The following is a 16,307-nucleotide window of genomic DNA, read 5'->3' as shown; positions in this document are numbered from 1 at the left end:
ATAAGGGCCTCAGGGATGAGCTGCAGGGTTCATGGTGTTATCTCTCAGCCGCTCTGTCAAAATTACCCAAAGTAGAAGGAGGGGGGGTGTCCCAAAAGAAATAGGGGGGGGGTGTCTGAAATAGTTCCCTCCATAGTGGCAGGAATTATAATAGTACGTTTCAAATATGGATTTTCTAGTTTTCTGTTGCTAATTCTAGTTGAAAATCGGACGTCGCCGATGCTTCTAATTTTGGCTTGAAACAGGAATTATATTTGAACGCATGATTTTGGGTGGCAGTTGCTAATTTTCGAGCTGCTAATTCCTCTGATTTGCAGTCGTCGCCATTATCATTCATCATCATAATAAATAATTAAGATAATTAAGAATCTTGCACACCTTCATCGCGTCGCGTCGCAACTAAGTCACGATAGTTCATCTTTCCTTGCTCACGTATTTTACCATCCAATGGTATCTTCAGTACCTCCAGCAGTCGCCATTCCCTGCAAATGCCCAGCGATACATCCCAACTCAAATTTGAAGCGTCAGATCTTATTCAGCTGCTTCTGGCCTGGTCCTTGCCTGGTACGATGGGTCATGTTGCCTCCTTCGCTTCCTGGATGTTCAAGTTGACTACATGCAAGAAGTTTCTCTCAGTACTTAGCAAGGTTTGATTGACAGGGGTATGAGTGTGGAATGGGGTGGCAAGGGGTTCATATTTATCCATTTTGCGGACTTGCAAAGTTGTGCTTTTTGTGGGAAGAAATGATGTGTCCATTGTCGATATCTTGTCGAACATGACGTAAGACCTCAACATGCAGACATGAATATTTGAGGCATGAATTTATTTGCATTTTTCCCGAAAAACTAGGATTAGAATAGGAAAGAAGAACTAGAACGGTGCAAATCGTGGGTTTCTTGTTTTTTGGCGCTTGCTAGTTTTTTCTCAGCCAAAACTAGGAAACGGAATCAAAATTGGAAAAAAAATTGGAATTAGAATTAGCCATGAAAAATAAGAAATCCATATTTGAAACGTACTAATGTAATGTGTGTAAAGAACCAAACAGAAACCTGTCGAAGTCCTCCAGCACAGAGATCTCGGCGGAGTCCGCTGACGCGCCTCGGCAGCAAATTGCCATCCTAATGCATGGGAATAAATTACCATGGAGGGACCAGAGATCGCGGCGGAGTCCGTTGCCGCGCCTCGGCATCAAATTACACCTACCAATGTCGTCCAATGCATAGGAATAAATCCTACCATGGATGAAAACAATTGATGGTGAGGGCTCTGCCCTTACTGGTAAATATACAGTTAAAAGCTATTAGACGTAAGTCAAAATAGCTCATGCATAGTGAACAGACAAAAATGTGGCGTTGATGCGACACAAACATTTGATCGAGAAAGAGAGGCCTGTGCTGAAAAAAAATCGTGAAAATGAAGACGAAAACACGGGAATAAATATTTGTCCGATCGGCTTGCCGTATGAGGGCTCTGCACTTACAAACTGCCGCCAAGTTGGTCACAACTACAAAACCTGTCCAAACCGTCGCTCCTCTACGCGCTCTACTCGCCCGGCTGATAACCATGAAGTCCTGATCCAAGATCTCACCGATCAACTTCCAGATCACCTGAGGCTCGATGCTGCCATTGACAAAGAAGATGCCCAGTACGCCCTTTTTTCACCCTCCTCTAGTTATTCAAGCCTCTGCCGCCGCTGACGGACGTACCTCTACTGCCGGCCCTCCCGCCCTCCGCTTTCTCCTCGGTACAGGTGCCAGTACCTCCTTTTTTGATCCGTCAATGGTGGCTAAGCTAGGTTGGAAGGTTCGCAAAAATGCCGTGGAGCGTCCTGTGAGGTTGGCTGGCGGTAAGCCTGAATTGTTATGAACTATGACGGCAATGTTAAAAATTGGGGTTGTGAAGAAATTTGTTGTTTCTCCATTATTTGCATCGGGACATTGTCGAAGGTCTGCGCGATCGCGCTGCGCAAGCCGTCGGCATCCATGAACGTTTACGTGCAGATGATCAGCAAAGGATTACCCTATCGTCCATGTCCCTCAGACTCTTCGAGAATGAGGGACCCACACCTTGTCGTGGTGTCGTTTTCGGCATAAGGGAAGGAAAGACGACACATGACGGTTAGATCCAGTACCCAACTCTGTTGAGGAGCAAGGATGTGACTGACCGGGTGCCCCGTCTCTTTCCTTGTTCTGTATCTGTTCGCCCGGTGAGCGGTTTTGTTTCTGCCGCCTTATGAAGTGCTGATCAAATGATCTGATTTGGTCTACTCAGATTCCATTTCGGCGAAGAGTCCTTTATTAACTCAGATGTCTCTTTTCCCTCTTTAAAAAATCGCCAGGATTGGTATCACATCCCACTCTTTGTGTCGCGCCAGTCCAACGCAGTTACATTTCTGAAATATGACGCTTTGAACAAGAGTGTGCGCAAAGCACTTCAAAACTGCAACATCACTGTAGAACGTCCACCCAAAACGTCTCGCAAATGGGGAGCCCAGCTTGCTGAAGATGGCGGCGCGCCGGAAGAAGATATCATGAGGCAAGGAAGATGGTGTACAAAGGTGATGGAGACTGTCTACCTCAGTAAATTCCCTCTCAAAGCATTGAGATCCCTTGCAGGGTTTCCAAAAAAGAAAGGCTCTTATTACCTTCCTCGTGACATGGAAGTGCCTCAGGAACTTATCGAGAACATCTTCCCATGCATTGATGCTGCATTGAGTCATATTCCGTTACCTGTGGAAAGTCAATCAACTGATGCTGAATATGCAGTGAGGCTGACCTCTCCGACCCCGATCGCTCCCAGGGTGACAAAAGTAGTCGAGCATTCATCAAACTCATGGACTGGTTTCGCTCAGTATTAATCCAAGATGCTCCCTTTATTCGCCAGCTGGAACCTGACCTCTTTGTCTGGAAACACCCTGTCGTCTCCACACCCACTTTCTTTGCCTTTGAATCAAGGGGCGCTAGCCGAAGCGCAAAGCGCGGAAGCACGCATGAACGAGGATGCAAGGTAACTTATCCCTGAACTTTCCGATTATCTCTCTACCAACTTCACTGCCTTGTTTAAGGCCACGTATAACATTGAGACCACGTTAACAGGACTAGCTGCATCCGTTGCCAACAATTCGCAACTCATACAAGAAGAGCGGCATGCTGAGAAATATGATGCAAACTGCTGAATGGTATTGGAGATGCATTCCATGCAATGGCTCGCCGCCAACACAGCGGCAGCATTTCATCTCGATCTAATGGTGAGCATGTTTTCACAGATGGTCATGGATGGTGTGAATGTTAGCTGACGATATGTCAGTCAACGCCCAAGAGAGCCAAACGACCAGTGTACTTGAAGGTCAACACCATGCGGGATCTAACCCATCCACTTCTTCCAACTCCGTCGCTTCTCAGCCCAACTCCGCCAGCGGCTCTGGTGACCTAGTTCAACTCGAGGCATTGGTCTACAAGATGGAGCGAAGTAGGAGATGTACTAGAGTTATGGGATGAGTACGTCGTTGGAAGGAATGGTCGATTATCCATCAGGGAAATGAGTCAGCGAAACGAGTTGAAAAAGAACGAGGCCAAAAAAAAAGATGTTCAATCGGAGAAAACCAATGTATGAGGCCATCAGAGAGCTAGCTCGGGAGATGAACATGGGTGAGAGGGAAGCTTCGGGGTTAATTGAGGAGTATTCATCAGTTCGTTTCCAGATGAATTCATGAGGCTGAAAATAGATACTATTAAGCTAATTAGCCTTCTTGCCCATCATTCACATGTACGTTCTCATGATATAAAGGCAAGACACTCACATAGTTGAAACAGAATTCTCGTTATTATCGGACGCATGCCCCAAACAAATGGTACCTAGGATTGCGAGCTCCTTGAGGGACCGGTCAGCCCCTAAAACCGCGGATTTCATATTTTTCGCCATCTACCCACCCGTCTTATTTGAGAGAGTTTGAGGATGATCGTTGCCAGGCCACGTAGCATCGCTCATGAGAAAAATCGGAGAGGATTGATCATTCGTCGGGACGACGGCTGTGGCTGCAGAAATGATGACGTGAAAGAAAGGCCTGTAAATGTCTGTAAAATCAAATGGAACTTTCGCTCCTGGACGTCCGTCTCGAGGCTTTGCGACTCTCCGTCTGCCTCACTCGCTTTGATTGCGAAAGGCGATGGCCTGACAGTAGGTACCAGGTCTATTTCCCATGGAAGGATGAATATCACTTGAAAAGATTGCATTATGGAAGTAGTAGGGGGCACAGTAGATCTCCATCACTTTCGAAGCTTGATTATGGATGCATGTTTGAAACGGGCTATGTTTTTAAACAAAATGCCATCTATAAGTACAGAAAGGAAAAAGAATGTATGGAGTCATACGAGAGAGCCTCTACCAAGAGTCTGAAAGAATATAGAGATAAAGCACTAAGCTTTTCCAAAACCTCCAGTTTCTGTGATAGCAAACTGAAGTCTTTCTCGAAGTTGCTCATAAGAAGCATACGTAGGAAGAAGGAGTAAGTTGAAGCAAGTGCTTGCCTGAGGTAAGCCGCCTTCTTTCCCATGAAGCTGGTAAAGTCGATAATGAGCTGCACATATCTGTAAAATTTAGCCCAAATGCTTACCTTTTGAAGCTGCAGAGGTTGGGTACCTGAGCTGCCTTGCAGCTGGCTAAATCCACCCAAAGGAACCCTGGAAGATGATGTGACGAACATAAGGAAACGGGATCGTTCTTCCTGCGAAAAGCTTCTCAAAGCGCGCCAGAACCATGCAACTTCCGGGTCAGTTGCTTTCCATCCATTGAGTCTGTAATCGCATGTCAAAAGAGGTAAACAGATTAAACTGGTGAAAACGATACTTACTGGGTCGCATTTTTAAGCTCATCAACATCAACTGTGGTGATGCCTGAAATGAGCACTAGATCACAAATGTCAGTGGGGTTCTTTCATCTCCCAAATGTTATAGTCAAGTAACCCACATTCCAGCTGATCAGGTTCGAAGATCTGGATGAGTTCTTGGGGAATGATACTTAATTGAAATCAGTCATTGCTTCCACAATGGATGATATAACTCACTCATAGAAGCCTTCAAGAAATGATTTGATTTGATCTCTTATTGAATTATCCAGTCGATAGGATACAACAAGTCGCACATATTCTTCTTTGTTTCCCTCAGTCACTGGTATGTTTGCCCCATTTTCTTTAAGTTCCACAGTTTTCTTTTCGCCAAATTGATCATCTTCGATGGTAAATTCTTGCTAGAGAAGTAATGCAAGGTAAGAATGACTTCATTTTTAAAAATGACAAATGGACTTACATCAATGACGCCAGTGATATCGTTATCCAGCATCCATTGTAGCGATTTGTGATACCTGTTTGCATACGTAAGGGCTCCTTTTGATCTATAAATCGGTAAGTGCAATACTCACTCTGGATCAATGCTTTCAAGGTCACGCATATCAACAGTCCGGCCAAGAATTTGCTTGTAGAATGCACGATTGAAATAGGCATCGAGCAAACGCCCACTGATCTAAGTTAGCAGACCATTTCAAGCAAGCACGTAGAAATTGAGACGCACTCATACACTGCTTTGCTATGATAGCAGTCAGGAGTTTGCTCGGTATATTCTTCAATCTGGAACACTCACCCAATTACTCGCCCTACAAACTTGAAATATGAGAGATGCACATCATTACTTTAGATTACAGTGATCAGCGGCAGATTGATTAAGATACACTTATAAACTTACATCCAGGATGTCTTATTAGGCTGATAAGTTTGCTGATCGGCAGCACATGGTTCAAACAAAGCTGGCAAAGTATGAGCGTAGTCAGATGATGACAATTTAAGTAACAGCTCACCAAAATTTGGGTCGAAAATTTGCTGAGCCAATACACTGTACCACTCTCGAGTTACACCACCAACATCGACACCATCTTCATGGCGGAACTTGACACTCAGCTTGCCATACTTGAGCTCCTCACCGTTCCACCTTTGCAAAGCCAAGAACGAATCCTCAAAGACATACTGGCGACGGATATTGAGATGAAGAGTTCCTGAAGGAATAGCTGACGACTTCTTGCGCTTAAGCTTCTGGAAGAACCATGTGCGTTTATTGTCAAACTCAAGAACCCGGGGGTTCCGAATCAGCAGCGAGAAAGAACCGCTCAAAAGGGATGGATTGTTGCGAACAATTGTATTAAGAACTTTGCGATGAGCTGTAGTGAATGATACAAAGAAGTCGACTCCTTCGGAGGTCGCGGGGGCAATAGAAGGGGAGCGAATTTCACGAGAGAATCTGGTCCGATATTTGGAGACGACCATCAAAGCCTCTACGAGGGGAAGCAATACCGTGGCGAGTTGCTCGGTGCTGCCTCTTGCCTCCACTATTGATAGACACTGTCCAAGTTGGTCCCACAGTCCCTCAAAATTGAAGGACTGGAAAACTTTAGTGACAGCTTCTTCTTCAGCGGTCATCGTATCAGCAGGCGGATCGGGATCAACTTTATTGAGGTGAAGATAGTCAATGGTCTTGAGTAACCGAAGAAGCTGTGCTTGAGTTGAAGTAGGAGGAGAAAACTTGACCAAAGTCAATGATCCCACATCTGAATCCTCATCGTTGAGTGCCGCAGCTAATTCCTGCAGCTGCTCGTGTGCTGCCGCACCGAGTTCTTGACAGCGGGCACACAGCTCTTGCAAAATTATATCTTTGGACTCAGGAAGGCAAGCAAGGTTTTGCATTGCACCAAGTGTCTGACTGAAAGTCCGGCTGGTACATTCACCAGCAGTCAGACAATTGACGATCAATTTAAGCACCGAAGGAGGTATCGATGGCGAGGTTTGTTTTCCAACTACATGCTCGGGGCCTGCAGAGGCTTCTTGAGAGCTTTGAATAGTAGGTGGCTTTGCTGAAGAGTCTGTGTCTTTGTCCGTCGCAACTGCTTGCCCATTCTCCTCCGATTTTCGATCCGCCAGAGGCTTGGTGATAGTCAAGAGAAGGGCAGTTACTGTCTCCATCATACCTGGAGTCTTTGCAAGGAGAGGTCGGTCTAGGAGCCCTAACAGCACCACGATAGGGAACTTGGTCTGCGGCAGAATCTTCTCCTTCCCTTTTCCTTTCTTTGACGTATGCTTTCTCAACCCAGCAGTCTGTTCGTGCTCAGTCAAGAAATATGAGGCAGCATTGGTGTTGGAGTTGACGATATAAGCCAAGGCTTCAAAGCATCGCTGAGCAATGAAAGTAGGCACATGCTCATTTTGAAGACCGCTGAATAGTCCTGGAGGGATAACCGTTGAGGGAGTATCGACTGTCTTACTTTTGGGTGTTGCTTTGGGAGTAGAGACGCTAGCGCCACGCAAGGACATCTGTTGGAAGCTACGATCGACCGCTGGTAGATCTCCAGAGCCGTCGTGCACAACTGAGATTAGAAGATCGAGAAGATCATTACGAGTGTTGGAGTTTTCGCAAAGGTTGACCAAAACTCTGAAGAGATACGACTTTTTGAAGGCATGTGGATAGAATAGAAGACGGACTAGGACTGCGATACCTGGCTTTTCCAGAAGCTGAATGGCTTCACGATGTCGCGGATTAAATGTCGAAGGTGCATCACCGGTTGCGTGCACAGCACCGGAACTTGACGCAACCCCGAGTGGATTTTGTTGCAAAACACGCAATTCGTTCGCAATGGCAGTAAAGAAGTGCCCGGATGTTCGACCTGTCTGTATACTGGGTGGTGGTGGAGGCTGATCACGGCGAGCGTTCTCCATCTCCTCTTGCATGATAACTTCGGCTCGGATGTCAGGGGGCAGAGCATTGAGGAACTCGGTGTTGATCTGTGAAGCTATCTCGGGGATATTGGAGGATACAGGCCGTTGATGTCTCCGTTGCTCTCGCATATGTTGCTCCACAACATCTGCTCGCATCTCATCTGGGAGTGCTTGCAAAAATTCCAAATCGATGCCGGTATCAGTGATGTCAACATCGCGACCGCGTATAGAGACCAGCGTCCGCGGACCCCTATCTGCACCGCCCTCTTCGGTTACCACATCCTCATCTGCGGACACATGCGAATCGAAATCTGAATCATCTAGATTTATATTGTATTAGTGTAACAATTCAATCATACTGTGTGCAACCTACCCATGTTTACATCCTCGTCATCTTCTTGCCAGTCATGGTCATCATTTCCAACTCCTTCCTCATCTATGGCATTGCCATTTTCCTCAATTTTTTCTGCACTAGTAGCTGAAGTTTTGCGGTCTGCCTCGGCCTCTTTATCCATCACTTCCTTTTCTGCAGCTTGTCGACGCGCTTCAGGCAACAAATGATTGACGATATGGACGACCAATCGACTGGAGGCTTCGTTGCGCGACATGGGGAGCATATTTAGTTCCTCCTGCCATCGCTGTGAAGTGGTCATGGGGACGAATTCCGCGGCCACGTTGGGAGAGGTGACATTGCGACTCTGACCGCCCACAGTATACACTCTTCCATTAATGGAAACACTCATTGATCCGTCATGGTTACGAGAAAAAGCAAGCTGGTTGGAACCCATCACGTTATGCTGCCGATTTGCCACAAAGTTTTCCAACATCTGGATAGTGTCCGTTCCGCGCATGTTCTCAATAGCGTATAAAATGTCGGATAATCGAGAAGAGTGGATATGGGATGACGATGCCTGATTGGTGAGAAGGGGATGCTCTGTCAAGTTGCGGGTGTTGCTTGCAAGAGGACCGCCCAGAAGGTCCTCATCTTCAATATGAAATTAGTGGCATACGGGCTGCCGATAGATCTAAGCTTACCTGCCATAAATTGACCATCTGCTCGTGTAAAACCACTAGATCTGACTGTCTCCCTCCCGGCGGGCTGATTCCAACCCCATGGGCCGGCTGCCTCCGGAGACATTATATCCTGGAAGGGTTCCATAAACGCAGTTTCATCATAGCTGAAATCGCCTTTAGCCAAGATCCAGAGCTTCAGCAATGATAATGACTCACGCCTCTTCGTCATCGAAATCATCCATCTCGGGATCATCTACATCGTCATCAAATATGCCTTTATTGCACGTCAGTGTCAGCGAAGATTTTTCAAGCAACTACACGAACCTTCAGCATGTATACCTTCTTCTTCCAAATCGTCCTCATCGTCTGTACCATACGAATCTTGACCATCAGAATCGCCCTGAGCAGACATGTTAGTATAACATAAACATGAATGTCAGAGCCAGCAGACGCACGTCCCACACTTCGCCATCTTCATCTGCCGAACCAAGAATGACTTCTTGCTCCATTTCACCATCTTCATCGCTGTCCCCGGCATCATCATCCAAATCATCCGCCTGAAAGGTTTGTCAACATCAAGGATCAAGGCATGAATTGACTGTATCAAGTTATCTCACCCAATCGTCATGTTCCAAAGCTGACGCCATGGATTCATCCTCAGAAGTTTGACTTGCCGTATCATCATCATCATCCTACGCAATTTAGTCTGGCCAGCTCGATTCATCAATATTCAATCACCTACAGTTAAGTCCTCCCCCATGTCCTGACGATTATTAATAAAGGGTTTTAACGTGTATGACGAGAAGAGCTTACCATATCATCCTCTTCATCTTCGTCATCCATATCATCATCTTCGTCTTCGTCGCCTAATTCGCCCCCAATCCTTTTATATGTCAACATGATGCACTTGATTTGGTGCACTAACAACTTACATTCCCAATGCAGAGTTTCGATATAGATCTGGGGCGGACTGCTCATCCTCCAACATATCCACATCCGACTCTGAATCTGAGTGCGATGGATTGGAGGAATCATTGCCCTCTTCAGACTGATGTTGACCGACCTCCTCCCGCTGATTTTTGTTTGCCTTGCCCCACTTAACAGAGAGTTTTGACCTTTGCCTACACATCAGAATACGTTTTCGCTAATTTACTAATGCAAACACCCACAAATGTTCCAAAGCTCGAAGCAATGTTACTAACACATTTCGAATATCAGGGTAATTGAGATCGATTTCACCTAAAGCATTCGTCAAAATGCCAACGAAGTTCTTCTCCAACATAGTTTTTGCCATATGAAGTCCAGTGTTGTTTACTTGCCGAGGGGACGTGTGCGGACGAGCCATTAGAAGGCGGTAGACAAGTTCGCCCAGTGCCCACAAGCGACCATAGCGAGCATTATTGTCCAAGACAGCACTTGTGTCCCGTATGGCCTTGGCCAAGGCATCTAAAACGGTTCTGCGAATAGATACAATGTCTTCTGGTACGTCCTTTTTGTCTCCTACTAGGACAACGTCGGAGCAAAGGGCTACTACCATTGCTGTAGATCGAGAGGATATAGCTAGTCGCTGTAAAGAAAGAGGGTCACTACCAGCGACAGGAGTCGTCGACACATCTGGTCGGAGGACTGGACAACAGATTAGATCGTTGATCAGTGCGGAGATGCCACCTTTGGCTTTCAAGGCACCAGGAAAAGTCCCTTGTTTCAACCCGTTTAAGAAGGCCTTTTTGGCAGTCACATATGATCCGAGGATCTCTGTCAATGTGGACATGACTAACCCTGAATACGCTTGCTCTGCCGAGTTTTTGACCTCGGTGGACAATTTTTCATTGTCGGATTTCTCAAATGAAGCGCGTACAGCTTGTGAAAGTTCTCCGAGCAAGAAGTTCATCATTGTCTGGGTCTCTTCACCGAGAGATTCGAGAGGAGAATCGACATGCCCGGTTGCCAAGGGTCCATCTTTACTCTCAATCTTTCCTCGGATATGATATACTGATTGCGGGGGAGTAGGATCAACCAAAGCACATTCCTGTTTGACAGCTCGAAGGAAGCAGGTCGGCTCTCGCAGGGCCACATGGCGCAGCTGACGGACAAAATGCTGAATGTCTGCCACTTTGTTTCGTGCGGGAGAGAGCCAATTTTTGATCTCCCCTTGCATAGCTTCCACCAGTGTGGACTCGTTATCCAAAAGATGACGGATAACTAAAACTAAAAAAGGATGGCAGCCAGCCAGCTTTTCAGACACCTTCTTGAAAGGCTGTAAGCAATCGGCAATGACGGATGGGCTGATTCCGACCCCAGACACTCGTGTGAGCAGAGCCAACAATCGAAAAGCGGCCACCAACTCATCGCGAGTAGAATCATCTGCGCGTATAGTTGTAACGCAGATGGTCGAAAGTCGCGATACTTCGGAACGTAATTGGCTGACTAGTGCCGCTGTCACCTCTTCCTCAGGACTGTCACCAAGTTTTACTTTTTTTATGAATGACTGCAGTCCATAGACAGTTTCGGCAAACAGCAGCAACGCCGGGAGCCATCGAGGCCTTTGTACTTCTTCCAAAGGCAGAGCGTGAACAATTTCTGCGCTTCTTGCTTGCAGTTCATCACTGAAGACAATGGAATCATTGGAACGAAGGCAGACGGATGCCAAGCGAAGACGAGCGGAAATCATGATATCGCGATCCGACTGGTAATTGATGCAAGCATCAGAAAGACGGTCAACCACAAAAGTGATGCCAGCTTGACCAGAAGGAACACATGGAAGCAAGTCAAAAACCAAAGCCTCCGCTTGATCCATAATTTCTAATGCGCGGTCGGACATGCCTTCTCGATACTTCTTTCTCACTTCCTGCAGTTGCTCCTTCAGCTTGACGTCTTCATCTGCGGGCCTCGGAGTGCTTTCACGATCGCCGATTTCCGTATGAGCAGCACCGGAATGTGAATCCAATTCACGTTCGGCTGACTGAGATGATTCGCCCTCGATCTCCTGATTGTTTTCTTCCAATACAGTATTCGGCCCTGCTTGATTGTCGCCTCCAGACACATCATCTACAAACTCGTCTGGCATGGTTAAGAGGAGATCAGTAGCGGTAGTGATGTTGTTTCGAGAACGGATCAATGCTCTTTCCGCGCCTCGGCGAGGGAAACCCATGTCGACCAACTGATCTACACTGGTAGGGTCGGCAGTAACGACGACAGGCCGTGGTTGGGCGACAATGTGAATGGCACGACTGATAGCTTCAGGGCCCGATGACTCTTCGTGTTTGCCCTCAACAAGGGTGGAGAAACAGTTGATGGCGATCTTTATAACAGGCGTTGGGCAATTGAGAAGCCAAGATGCTCGCCAGATACGATGCGCCAAAGGGAAAACAGCTAGGCGTATCTTCAAGAAAAAGTTTGTTGCTGTAAATGAGGGTTTGGGTTGACCGGGTGCCGCAAATTGAATGGCGTGGGTCTCCGGGCTGTCAAGGAGGGCTTTCGGGCTTGCAAAACTATTTAACACAAGCAGCACAGTCTTGATAGCCGCAACCGACTCCGTATCCAGCTCTCCTTGCGTTGTGTCATTGTCTTCGTTGTGCTTCTTCGTAACTTCTTCCATATGTGAGATGATTCGAGTAGAAGCTGACAGCGTGGCGTCAAAACCGCCCTTTTCCTCGAATGCAAGGAATAATGTCGTGTTCAGATGACCGTCTAAACCTCGACCTGAACCGATATTAGAACAAGGGACACATTTAACGATTAAGCGGAGTTGTTAGTTACATACCGTCGAAAAGCATTGTCATGACTGTTCCGAGAGCGAACCCATCGACAGAGAACCCGTTCGCTGACAGATCAGGTATCGCTTAAAAGGTGAATGTCAAGTCAGCCAGTGCACTGAACGATCCAAGTAACCTCTTACGTTGGAGATGGTCGATTAAGATGTCAGCGATGCAAACCGACAGTGCTTGAGCTTGATCCCGATGGGTTTGGTCGCGACCCCGCTTGGAGTAGATAAGTCGGACGAGGCCTAAGAAAAATTAACATTCCAGACAGACCTGGAGTCTCGACATTTTCACCCACATTTGAAAAATTTGGTGAGGATGGCGTGCGACCTAGTAGAAAGGTACCTAACGCCAGATTCCTTGACGTTATCACCTTCCTTGGAAGGATCCTCTGAAATGGAAGGCTCGGAAGATCTCGACAAGACATGATACCGGAAGCATAGACGATGGATCGTACCAAGATTGGTGATGAAAGATGGATCATCCTGAACTTTGAAAGTTTTGATGACGGAAGTCGCGGCACGGGAGTTCGTTACAGAAAGCGCATAAAGAGCATCTGCAAACAGTGTCAAGCGGACAAAGATACTATGGAACGTCTTGAATTTGCCTAATAACTCGGCATCTGCTGATCCTTCACGTACGGCCGTCCATTTCTTATGTGCATCAGTTTCGCTCCAGACGTCGGTGCACTGAGCCAGTGATGTACGGATAGAGGCAACTATCGCGTCGATAAACTGGGGGTAGCAGTGCTCAATGGCATGTTTCGTAAGATGTGCCAGCGAAGTAGACGCTTGAGTATTTCCGAAGCGAATCGGCCAACATGGAGAGTCGGTCATGGTGAAAACAAGATCAAAACCGCCAGCATCAACGAAATCTTTGACAATAGTCGGATTGCGGAGTAGACCTCCCAGTACCTGAGTAAAAGAGTAAGAGTAAAATCAAGAAGCTATAAATCAACGTACCCTGAAGATTCTCGTAAAAGCAGCGAGAGTAGGGTTTGAAGGTGACGTTTTAGCCGGTTGCGTCTCTAAAGATGGAACCATTTGTTGAGCCATTTCTTCAATGATGTAATCCGGCCTTTCGTCTATTGCAGGTTCAAATGCCGCACCAGTATCAATCGCTTGCCGAAGGAGATTAACGACGGCTTTGATGATTACCGGCCTCAAAGATGGGTGGTGACGAGACAATTCGTCGAGAGACAAACCAAGAGCTCTTGCATTCTCTCGTTCATTGAACACTTGCGCGTGATCTGTCGACATGACAATACTGACCAAATTGTTGATCACATCTGGATGAGCGACGGTGTACTCAAGGCCTGACTGATTCAGACAGACGGCGCCTACTGCATTCGAGATAGCGGTAAGAACCTGTAAAAAGTCAGGCTTATTCTTTCAAGACAATTTGGGCACATACATCGCTAGATGAAGGTACTTCTTTTTCGAGCTGAGCGTAAAGAGTCTGAGGCAGTTGCATCTCTTGCAGGATCGCCAGGGATGTCGGTTCGTTGTGGACAAAGGTAGCCATGGTATTTATAGCTGTCGCATTTGTTAGATGGATCTCAAGCGGAGCAAACATGTGAAACTTACCCAGAGCATATACTCGAGAGCCGAACTTGGGCGAGTTTTGGAATATAACCTTCAAGGACTTTGGTAGATCAGAATCCACCAAGTTTCGTAAGCCCTCTGTCCCTCCCGAAGCTTGCATAAGCCTTTGGATGGAGCGAAGTATGGTCTTTAGAGGGTTGTTTGCACACGAAAGGATGGTCTCTAATAGCTATTAGTAGAGCCGCAGATCGTCTCGCTCACCTTCTGAGATCGTCTCAGACGCTGCTTCGTCGCGGGCTTGGAGACGAAGTTCGATCTCGGTCTGAACATTGGTATCAGCAGACTTCGTAATTATACTAAAAAATTCTTACTTTAACTCGCTGAACTAAATTGTTAACGCCATCAATGCTACTGAAATTAGATAAACCCTGAGGATTTGAAAACACGATATGGTCAATCAACCCTGCCGCTCGCGGAATGCACTGAAAAAAGGTATGATTAGAGCTGAGGTCGCTTTTGTGATGATTTGACTTACGTTTTCCCGTCTATCGCCAGTAGTGTTCAACATTTCTAATAACAACCGCAAGATTCCCGCCCCCATGAGCATATTGCTGTGGGAGGGTGAGGTTGCCACAAAGGCCAAAAAAGACATTGTCGCATCAACCAATTCGAAAGACACTGCCTCTCCTGCCACCAGACGGTCATTCAAATGCCGGAAAAATGTGACCAACACGCCGTGGTTTACATTGGCACTGACAGACGTCATGACTTCTCCCATCTTGGCCTGATGATGAGCGCAAGCACACAAAGCCAGTAAGGTGCCGGTAGTAACTTGTTCCCCCACATCAGAACTAGAACGTAGAAGATCTGCAAGTTGCGAGACAAGCTCAGGCTCATAAAGGAATAGATTAGACTGAGCAGCATCTTCAGATGCGAGATAAACTAGAAAACAGTAACGAGAAACATTAGCGAAAGATTCGTTGTGCGGCAATGTGTGTAAAACACTCACCGTAAGTGGCGAGGGCAAACAGGCGGACAGACAAAAGTTGTCTTCTAATTTCTCGATCCTTCATAAGAATGACCAATCTGAGCTTGTTCAAGGTAGCAAACTGCTCTTCCAAGGGGATGTAGTTCTTTTCGGCAAGCGCACTAAGTTGGTCGGTGAAGTTGACCTCCATGGTTGAGACATCACCCAAGTCGACCACCGATGGACCAGACGACGTGGATGCCGCCCCGCCCTGTCGAACAACCGGTGTACCCGCTTTTCCAAAAACAAAAGGTCTTTGGCGGGTCGGGGTTTCCATTGCGCCAGAACTTAACATTTTGACTGGTGACTTGTCCAAAGACGGTGCTTCCTGACGTTGAACGGTGGGATAAAAGTGTACTTGGACTTGTCGCAAGTGTTCAGGGATTACAACCTCATTGGCAGAGGCGATTGTGGTCAAATCCAGCCCAGAATGTACCAGGCTTTCCCAGCCTCGACTGAGGGCCAGAAGCCGTTGAAGTATTGCGTGCCGTTGGGCAGGATCAAGCGGAGTTGATATGGCGTACTGTTGAGAAGGTCGTAGGAGGACAAAGATTGTGGCGAGAAGAACATCGAGGTCATTGGTGAGGAGGAGATCCGCTAATCGCTACATGGGCCTGCATTAGTGACGACTATGTGAGGAGGACGCGCGGCACGTACATCGTATGAGTTGAAAAGTTTCCTGTTGGTACAGTTCTCCATAAGAATCCGTTGCAGTCTGAGTATCTCCAGTAACATATCCTTTGTCTTGGGCGTAAAGTCGTTAATTTGCAGCTTGGTGAGGTCATAGCTTTTGATAATTTCGGCAAGCAAATTATCAAATCGATCTAAGACTGGTATCCAGGCATGGAGATCCCCACGAGGATAGCGCCATACTTGAAACTGTTTGAGGACAATGGTAAGGTCGTCGCCGGACGCTGCGAGTATACGTTTGATGAGTGCCGCGACGTCCTCCGGCTAAACAAGATATTGAGTGATGAGTAGTGAGTGAGGGGAGCAGGTGAGGTGATACTCACTGGAGCGCTCTGCTTCTTTGCAGATTTCTTGACCTTCATTGCTATGGTAGGTCTTGAGCATCCGATTGAAGTTGGAAAGTGGGATGGAAGATTTGAGGATGTGGGAGTGGTGAGCGTGAGGCGGCGGCTCGGTGGAGGAACAAGCAAGCGAGCGAGAGCTTCTGCACAACCGTGGGAAAAATAACGTATCACCT

The 16,307-nt window shown here is 46.9% G+C and overlaps 1 protein-coding gene and 1 pseudogene across 1 annotated transcript; one reads left to right on the top strand and one right to left on the bottom strand.

Annotated features, from left to right (window-relative positions):
• Positions 1-1,548: 1,548 nt before the first annotated feature.
• CNI01270 lies at positions 1,549-4,333 on the top strand (annotated as a pseudogene).
• Positions 4,257-16,289, bottom strand: CNI01260 (ubiquitin-protein ligase, putative). The gene is made up of 33 exons (XM_024657796.1): positions 16,114-16,289; positions 15,758-16,054; positions 15,083-15,704; positions 14,609-15,015; positions 14,445-14,555; positions 14,335-14,395; positions 14,116-14,295; positions 13,943-14,064; positions 13,492-13,896; positions 12,828-13,443; positions 12,667-12,774; positions 12,532-12,609; positions 9,938-12,470; positions 9,701-9,883; positions 9,582-9,651; positions 9,511-9,531; positions 9,386-9,460; positions 9,224-9,325; positions 9,093-9,168; positions 8,985-9,042; positions 8,790-8,932; positions 8,128-8,739; positions 5,849-8,074; positions 5,737-5,797; positions 5,635-5,682; positions 5,566-5,580; positions 5,417-5,512; positions 5,305-5,359; positions 5,064-5,245; positions 4,967-5,016; positions 4,851-4,905; positions 4,614-4,794; positions 4,257-4,557 (listed from the first exon to the last, which is right to left on the bottom strand). Exons 1-33 carry the CDS (start codon positions 16,150-16,152, stop codon positions 4,417-4,419), a joined length of 10,029 nt encoding a protein of 3,342 aa, XP_024513479.1. The 5' UTR covers positions 16,153-16,289; the 3' UTR covers positions 4,257-4,416.
• Between the last annotated feature and the right edge of the window lie 18 nt (positions 16,290-16,307).

Source organism: Cryptococcus neoformans (genome assembly GCF_000091045.1).
Source record: "Cryptococcus neoformans var. neoformans JEC21 chromosome 9 sequence".
In the NCBI taxonomy this organism is placed as follows: Eukaryota; Fungi; Basidiomycota; class Tremellomycetes; order Tremellales; family Cryptococcaceae; genus Cryptococcus; species Cryptococcus deneoformans.
The sequence above is the reverse complement of the archived record's forward strand: the minus strand, read 5'-3'. Positions and strand labels throughout refer to the sequence as shown.

Bases quoted from the DNA above. Each gene is read 5' to 3' on its own strand.
- CNI01260 (XM_024657796.1), bottom strand. From the start codon at position 16,152: ATGAAGGTCAAGAAATCTGCAAAGAAGCAGAGCGCTCCA. The intron at 15,705-15,757 runs GTACGTGCCGCG...AGGCCCATGTAG, and splicing joins AACTTTTCAACTCATACGAT to CGATTAGCGGATCTCCTCCT. The intron at 9,652-9,700 runs GTAAGTTGTTAG...GACATATAAAAG, and splicing joins CGAAACTCTGCATTGGGAAT to GATTGGGGGCGAATTAGGCG.